Genomic DNA, 8,990 nt, shown 5'->3' on the forward strand with positions numbered 1-8,990 from the left:
AAAAAAAAAAAACAAAAAACTAGCAGGCCTCTGGCTTGTCTGCAGCAGTATTCAGTGCCACATGACAACTAGACAATGTTAAGTTCAAAGGAAAAGTGTGACCCAAGAACATAAAACCCAGCTGAGATGTAGTTTACGTTTACAAGGCAAAAGCCCCTTTTCAAGCATTTAAGAAAGTTTTTTAAAAGAAAGGGACAAACAAGGACAACACTCATGAACCTACTACTTTAAAAAAGAAAGTTGAGAAAGCCATAGTAACGACTGATGGCGATCAGCCAGGCATGTGGCGCGCGCCTGTAATCCCGGCACTTAGGAGGCTCGGGCAGCACTGCAAGGCGGGCCTTGAACTCTTGGTACAGCCCAGGCTGGTCTTGAACTCTTGACAATCCTCCTGCCTCACCCGCTGGGGTGCTGAGACTATGGTGTGCACCACCATGCCAGGCAAGATGTTTCTCTAGTACAGGGAGCCATTCACATGGCTAGCTTAAGAAAAAATCAAAATAAAATGTCCACATCCTAGGTTTTACTGACTCACTAAACCCAGCTGTGGGTCACTGTTGAATCCCTAGGCAACAAGTAAGAAACCCTTCTTCCCTTACCTCACTCTCAAAGTCAAGTTTCATGTCCCATAAGGCATAATAAGGAATAATGAAAAAAGTGTTATGAAAATGTCTCTCTTCATCATCCAAACAACAGAGAAAACAAATGCTGTGCTGTACTAAACCAGCCTATGAAAAAAAGCCTGACCCTCTCTCCCTACATCATGCAACTCCAGCTCACCCACTACTCAGTCCTGCTCCTGCGCTCCCTCTGAATGCCTCTTTGCACTGTTATAGACTGCTACAATCATTATTATAGTCATAATGGCTCACCAGTGGCCCACCTTTTGAAATCAGAAGGGAAACTAAAATTAACAACTGTACCAGCTCTATGCACACCTAGTCAAACATCTCCACCAATTTTACACATAGGCCAACAAAGAAAATTGCATATAATGAGAAATAAGGCTGAAAGCAGGTTGTAGTCATGCTGGAAGGATAATGAATGCCAGATTAGTAGGCTGCCATTTTAAACTAGCTGGCAGTAGGGAGTGGCTGAAAGTATCCAACAGAGAACTGACAAAATCAGTGTTATGCTTTTGGAAGATTATGTTTATCATTGCAAGTAGGACAGTACATTAAATTAGAGAAAATGACCTAGCAGGTCGTATAAACAACTAAGATACCAAGTCTAGCAATGGATGAAAGAGTAAGACATGATCTGACCAAAACAAACGTAAAATAACACCTATTGGTGCTATCAATTACCCGCATTGAATGATATGGGGTGGTATGACACAGAACTTTTCAGGGCCCAGGAGGTTTAGAGCACAGAAGTGACACAGAATTAGAGACAGATCTCACTTTTAGAAGTGATAGTGAGACCTAGAAACCAAACTCTCCAAAACAGAAACAAAGAAAAAAACTAAGCAAAAGATCAGTCACATTTCAGATGGAATGAAGCTGAGGACAAGAGGAGGGGCCTGCCACTGCCTCAGAAAAAGAGTAGACAGGAGAACCAGATAATTCAATTATTATCCCTTAGGACAGTGCTTCAAGAGGAATCTATGTTCATTTCACTAAGAAAAAAAAAAAGGATAAGCCATGCAATTTGAGAAATAGGAGATCACTAATAACCTTTAATATTATAAAAATCATGTCACAAGTCACAAGAGGCAATAGCAGATTATTTTCAATGTGACAATAAGAAAAATGGAATCACTTTAATAGAAAAACATATTTAATGGTTAATAATGAAGCAACCATCATGATTTTAGAATTTATTAGTTACAAAGTGCATTGTGAATCAATAGAACAAATTTCCAGAGAACAAAAATTCTGAGGTAGGGGTGTGAAACAGGATCTTACTATGTAGTGTAGGCTGGCCTTGAACTCACAGCAATCCTCCTGCCTCAGCTTCCCTAGTGCTAGGATTACAGGCATATGCCACTACACCTGGAAAGAATCTTAAATATCCAGTAACAACCCTAAGAACTCCTATGAAAATACAAAAGTCTAAAGTAGAGATCCACGCTTTAATATTGAGAGAAAAGAGCCTAACAAAAGAGATTCCCAGCCAGGCATGGTGGCACATGCCTATATCCCAGCACTTGGAGGCTGAAGCGGAAGAATCATCAGGAGGTAGACTAGCTTCAGCTACATAGTGCGTTCAAGGCCAGCCCAAAATACACAGTGAAATTCTCTCCCTCAAACAAACAAACAAACAAACAAAAAGAGATTGATTTCTAAAATAGTACATGGTCTGTTTCTTAACACGTACATATTCTAAAACATTTTTTAGTACTGTATAAAGAATCACCTACTCCATAAAAATTAATAATATATGTAAAATATGAAAATATTTAAACTTTAATCCTATTCAAACTCCCATCAACCTACAGTTAACTTCCTTTTAATAAATTATTCCATAATAAAAATTATATCAAATTCTCTCTTTCAACAGTATTTATGACCAAATATTAGAATAAGAGTTTGCATTTGCACTTCAAATTCTCAACCAACAAACACAACAAAACAACCATGACCATGCAAAGAAAAGCAGACTAATATGTTTACTTCAAAAGAAAAATAACACACTGCATTTGTATGTATCTGAATACAATATACGATTTCTAGAAATTCTGAGGCAGTGGCAGATTAAGTGATTTACAGTACTACTATCAAGAAAGTCAGTGTTGCCTGTGTTAACTTAAGTCTTTCCATGATTCTGGCTGCAAACTGAGCTGTACGAGAACAGAATCAACAGTTAGGTTCAGTGTTGACCTGATGGCAAAACCTGATTTGGTTCCTGTCCTACTTGTATTGCAACTAAAATCAAGGAAATATGGCTTGAGAACCGAGACACCACTGTTTCATCCTTGGTTCAAAGAATCACCACCAAGGGGCTGGGGAGATAGTGGCATAAGCACCTCCTTGGCAAGTACAAGTCCCAAGTTTGATCCCTGGTACCACTAAATAAATAAATAAATAAATAAATAAATAAATAGACTCGCCACTAGTATTTTTGTTTGGCTAAGAGAAGACATAGCTCAGTATTAACACTAAGAGGTACATCAAACACTCTTGAAAAAGTTTATATGAAAAGACTCAAATTAAAAAAAAAAAAATCACTTGTTGCAAGGTATGATAGTTCTCTTGGTGTTCTGTTTCATGAGTAACGTTAGCTGGTAAAATTTATTGACCTAAACACTGTATATACGACGTAATTAAACACTTTTTAAGAAAGCAGTCATATTTTAATTACCTGTTGTCATAGAGCCATAACAGGGCAATATCAATAAGCCATCTAGAGTGGTATCTTGAACATCATAATCATAATCAACAGACTCTGCCATTTGAAAAAGTAATTCACAACTTTTTTCAATTTCAAACTGGCCTGAAATGGGAAGGAAAAATAATTTCAACAATTGAACCGCAAAATTAATTTAACAATAAAACAAAGGTGTAGATTAAAATTACTTTTTGAAATTATTTTAAATCTCTTATTTCATCTATAAGAGATAAATAATATATGTTATACCAAAACTAAATGATGTATTCAAAAAAAAATGCTTGTTCCCTAAAAATTTAAATTTCAAAAAAAATAAATGTTTATCATAACATGAATATTGCTTTTTTTTGAGACTGGTTCTTGCTTTGTAATTCAAGCTGGCCTTGAATTCACTATGTAGCCCAGGCTGGTTGTATATTCAAGGCAATCCTCCTGCCTCAGCCTCTCAGTGCTGGGATTACAGATGTGTACCACCACACCCAGCATCTTCATGCTTTTCAACTTGTTAAAAAGAATTTGAGGAAAATTCACTAAATGGTTCATATAGGTTAAGCCAACCCAGAAGATACTGAATTAAAGTACTATTTTGTTTTCAATCTAAAGTGATTCCCAAAAAGCTCGTGTTTGTGGAGATGGAACCTGACTGAAAGGGGACAGTGTTACTGGGGGCACGATCCCAAAAGACATATTCTTGTGTCTGGCTCCTCCAACTTGCTCTGCTTCGTGGCCACCATGCAGAGAATAGCTCTCCTCCGCTATTTCATTTTGCCTTGGAGCCAAGGAATCACAGACTCAGTCTGTGTAAACTATGAGCCAAAATAAACTCTTCTTTTTAGATACAGATACTGGATTATTTTGTCACAGTAACAAGAAAGTGACTAATACAGAAAATCAGTGCCAGAAGTGAGGCCACAGCTGTGAATGTACCTTATCAAGGGATTTAGAAACCTTTGGAATTAGTTTGCAGAAGCATTTTTGAAAGTCTGAAGATGCAGGCTACAGAAGCCCTAGAATGCTGTGAATAGTACCTGACTATAATACTGGTCAGAGCTCAGACCAGAGGCTGATAAGAATGTGAAAAAGTAGAGGACAGGCTACGGAAGTTTCAGTTGGGAACAAGGAATCCACTAGCAGAAGGTGTACAGGCTGCATGGCAGGATATTTGTCTATGTCTTCCTCGTGTTCTGAGAAGGACAGAATGACATGAAGGCTAGTAGACTAAATACGGCAGAGGAAATTTTAAGGCAGCCCAACAGCCAGGCTGTTGCTTGAGCACTGCTGGCTGCTTTTAGGAATATCTACAGTGAGGAATAGAAGCAAAAAGCAGAGCTGAATGATCAGAAAGTTTACAGTTTTGCCAGAAAGAAAGCACTCGCAAAGTTAGGGCAAAGCAGTTTGGATGTGGAAAAGATGACCATGGAAAAGGAGCCAAAGACTGGGCATAGTGGTGGGGAGGCTGCAAACAGGAGGATCACTACAAGTCTGAGCTGTGTAGCAAGAACCTGTACCAAATACATTTTAAAAAAGAAGAAGAAAATAGATGGGACTGGCCAGATAGCTCAGCAGACTACAGAGCCTGCTTAGGCAGATACAGGGGCCGGGGCGTCAATCCCTGGCCTACTCTGCTGGCCCCACACCTGGGGCGCACTAAGATAGCAATTGAGACTGGGCATGATGGTGTGCAGCTGTAATCCTAGTGCTTGGGAAGCTGAAAAACAAGAAGGATCACTACAAGTTTGATCTGTGTAGTGAGACCTGTAGACCCTATACTAAAGACATTAACAAAAAAAGAAAAAAGAAAAGAAAAATGAGCCAAGTACTTTGCATTAAGAAAATAGGAAAAGAGCCAGGCTTTAATCCCAGCATTAGGTACGCTATAGGCAGGAAGACTGCTGTGAGCTCAAGACCAGCCAGGGCTACAAAGTGAGTCCAAGGCCAGTCTGAACTAGATAGAAGACTCTGTCTCAAAAAGCCAAAGCAAAAACCAAAACAAAGTTAGCAAAAAAAAAAAAGGTAGGAAAGATGTCTTGAGGGCATCTTTTGAAATCAGCAATACGCCTTCCCACCCCTTGCAGGCTCTATAGTACAAAACTGTTCATCTTTCTTTGAAGAGAATCCATAGGATATCTACTCAAAAGCCCCATCCAGGAATTGGTTCCCTGGGATTCATTTCACCATGCTCTGCCATCCAAGCACTTGAGAGCCCTCTGCAGCCATGGCCCAAAGAGGTCCAGCTATAATTTGAGCAGGTTACAGACCTTGGCATCATCCATGTAGTACTGTTTCTCAGGCATGCAGAATGTAGAGTTATGGCATCACAGAAGCAGCTTTCATTTAAATTTCATAAGGCCTAGAAAGCCAGGTAAAAATGTGTGACAGGGTCATAGCCCCTGCCAAGTGCCTTGAGAAGGCAATAGGTGAAGCTGTGAAAGTAAAGTCAAAGCTAGAGTACAGAGCCAGGAAGTTAGAAATGCCAGGAACACAGTCTGTCTGCTTATGAAAGTCACCAAGGAGCAAAGGCCATTAAAAAAAAAAGAGGCCATTCTGGGGGCTGCAATGGGCAATACTGTAGGGATAGAGCATATTCCCAACTATGAATAGTAGTTATTAGCTAGGCACGTGCCTACTTTCAGCTACTCCAGGGACTGAGGCAGGAGGATCACCTGAACCCTAACTCATATCTCACTTCAACTTGCCCCAGGCGCTGGACATGGCACTACTGGATATAATGTTAGCCCTATGTGGCTTCAGTCTTACTTTTGGTTCCATTCTTTTCCCTCCTTGTATTTCTGTTTTGGAATGAAAATGTTTATGACATTGTATGCTGGAAGTATTTAATTTTCTTTTCGATTTTTATAGAGGTTCACAGCTAAGAATTTGCCTTGAGTCTCAGAGAAGACTATGGACTTAAGACTTTTCAGCAATGTTGGAACTACTGAGATTTTGAGGACTGTGAGAGATAAACTAAATGCATTTTGTATAAGATGGAGTGAACTTTATAAGGGTGAGGAATGTTAAGGAATATTAAGATTTTGATCTAAAATGTACCCCAAAAGTCTCAAGTGTTCAGAAGTGGGACCTGGCTGGAAGGAGCAGGTCACTGGGAGTATGACCTGAAACCATGCATTCTTATCTTTGGCTCCTTTCCTCTCTTTGCTTTCTGTTCAGCATGTGGTGAACAGCTTCTCTCAGCCATGTGTTTTTGCCATTCCTACCACCCACAGACTTAAGTCTTCTGAAAACTGTGAGCCAAAAGAAAGTTCTCCTCCTTTAATTTGTGGTGCTCCGTATTTTGTCCTAGTGATAACAATGTAATTCAAGATACTTATGTATCCAAACTACAAACTTAGTACAATGCAGAATAGAAGCAATAATTTAAAAAGACTCATTTCTGCCAGTAGGATACTCCTATTTTAAAAGTCAGAGTAGTTTGAGATTTAACAATTCTAATTTTGACCTCCAAATTATCTGCCTATAATATACTACTATCTGCAATATGTGCTGCTATCTCATACTATCTACTCACCACTCAAAGAAGAAAGGAGAATTAATCACTCAAATTCTCATATCCAGGACTTTTTCAGTTAGGTTACATGACTACATAAAACAGATCAACAAAAACTACTTTACCACTTAATTTCTTTCTTCCAAAGGGGCCGGTATGTTTTATATGTAACTGACATCTTATTCTTTTTTTGAGACAGAATCTTACTATGTAGCCCAGGTTGACCTCAAACTCACAGCAATCCTCCTGCCTCAGCTTGAGTGCTGGGATTACATGTATTTGCTACTACACCCAGCCTGACATCTTTTATCTAAAATTACTCATACAACCAAAAAAGGACAACAGTGGAGAAGAGCTCAGGTGGCCCAATAGAAGTAAAACTCGACTCTAGTAGCACATTCCCAGCTAGGAATAGTAGATATTAGCTGGGCACATGCCTGTATTTTCAGCTACTCAGGGGACTAAGGCAGGAGGATCATCTGAGCCCAAGAATTCAAAGCTAGCTTGAACAACACATTGAGAACCTGTCTCAAAACAAACCAAAAGTCCACAAATAATAGACATCTTTAGACCTGGTATCAGATGCTTACCAGTCAGAAAAACTAAGATGTCTCCAGCCATTTCATTCAAATGGATGTCCATGGTTACTTTCACAATCTAAGGCAAGAAACACAACCATATATGAGTGGAAATACAATTATTTCTTATACCTCTCTTTGGTCTTGAGAAAAATTAATTTGATTCTCAAAAGCACTAAAACTCACACAGATGAAAATAGTAGAGAACAAATGAATTTGGCTAACTACCCAATTAACAACAACAAAAAAAATCACACAAATACAAAAAGAGACATTAAAAAGATAACAAGTAATACCGCTTGAATGTATGCAGTATTTTCTCTGTCCCGTGGGCCAATCAAATTGCAGAATTTCTCTCTGACTGGATAAAGTCTTCCAGGTATATCAAATATTGGACAATTTCCAAAGAATGCAGAGAGCTTGGCTAATTCCATAGTTGCTGACATGACTACCACCTTTAAATGTTCCTTCCTATTAGGAGACTTCTCCTGAAATAGCTTCTTCAATAAGCCAAAGAGGATGTCCTGAAAGAAAAGTAAATTTTAGTAAGTCACAAGTGTGTCTATAACCTACCCTATTTTAAATACGTGGCTAACATAACCAAGGAATTCTATTTCAACAGACAAAACATAAGAGGAGGCAATTCTCAATATAATAAAAACTACCCCAAACAAGTACTATAAGCTATATTTTAATTTTTTAAAAATACATTAAAACACTCACTGTAGTTAAAGTTCTCTCATGGGCTTCATCCAAAATAATAACACTGAATTTGGTAAGATTCGGATCTCCCAGAATATGTTTCAGTAAACATCCATCAGTCATATATTTGATTGCTGTTTCCTAATGTTCAAAGCAGAGTATATCAAAGTCCAGCATCATAAAAATTTACCACTACTTTTTCAATTAATTTCTTCCAAAAGGTCTGAGGAGATAGGGTGGCAGTCTAGGCACTTGCCTGGCAAGCACAAAGACCCAGGTTTGATCGCCGGTACCGTATGCCATGCCGGCCCCGTACCGAACCAGCCCCCGAAACCAGGCGCAGTGGTACATGCCTGTATTCCCAGCGCGGAGAGGCTGAGACAGGAGGATCACTACAAGTCCAAACTGCATAACGAGACTCTGTACCAACTACCTAAAGAAATCTTTAAAAAAAATTTCTTCCTAAAATGCAGACATTAAATGATTGAACCAATGTGACTAAGACATAAAATAGTCTAATAAGCAAGATAAATGTTGAATATGTGATCTATACAGAACTAAAGTGGGTATTCTGGGATAAAGCAGCAAAAATCATCAATAAGGACACACAAAAAATCAGTGAAAAGTGGCAAAAAAAAAAAACAACTTAAAGGAAAGTATACAGAAATTGGATTCATTGCCTCCCTCAGCCACTGTTACAGAAAATTCAGCGGAAAAGGTAGAAGAAATGCATACTACATATATGTCTCCTGCTCATTCTCACATTTTTAAAAATGGTCTCACTTTACTAGGACAAAAAGAGGAAGGTTCAAAACAGATGTTGAGGGGCCGGGGAGATGGCTCAGCGGATTAAGCGCTTCCCTGGCAAGTGCAAG

General features: G+C 38.8%; 1 protein-coding gene across 1 annotated transcript in view; it reads right to left on the reverse strand.

The window, feature by feature from the left end:
- The window catches only part of Dhx40 (DEAH-box helicase 40), a 48,431-nt gene that overhangs the window by 35,422 nt on the left and 4,019 nt on the right, over window positions 1-8,990 (reverse strand). The window contains exons 4-7 of the mRNA XM_004643037.1: window positions 8,137-8,256; window positions 7,710-7,937; window positions 7,426-7,492; window positions 3,304-3,435 (exon numbers count right to left, since the gene is read on the reverse strand). Coding sequence (XP_004643094.1) covers window positions 3,304-3,435; window positions 7,426-7,492; window positions 7,710-7,937; window positions 8,137-8,256 — 547 coding nt within the window. The remainder of the gene's footprint in view (window positions 1-3,303; window positions 3,436-7,425; window positions 7,493-7,709; window positions 7,938-8,136; window positions 8,257-8,990) is intronic.

The sequence above is a fragment of the Octodon degus genome, unplaced genomic scaffold (assembly GCF_000260255.1).
Source record: "Octodon degus isolate 3935 unplaced genomic scaffold, OctDeg1.0 scaffold00164, whole genome shotgun sequence".
Taxonomy (NCBI): domain Eukaryota; kingdom Metazoa; phylum Chordata; class Mammalia; order Rodentia; family Octodontidae; genus Octodon; species Octodon degus.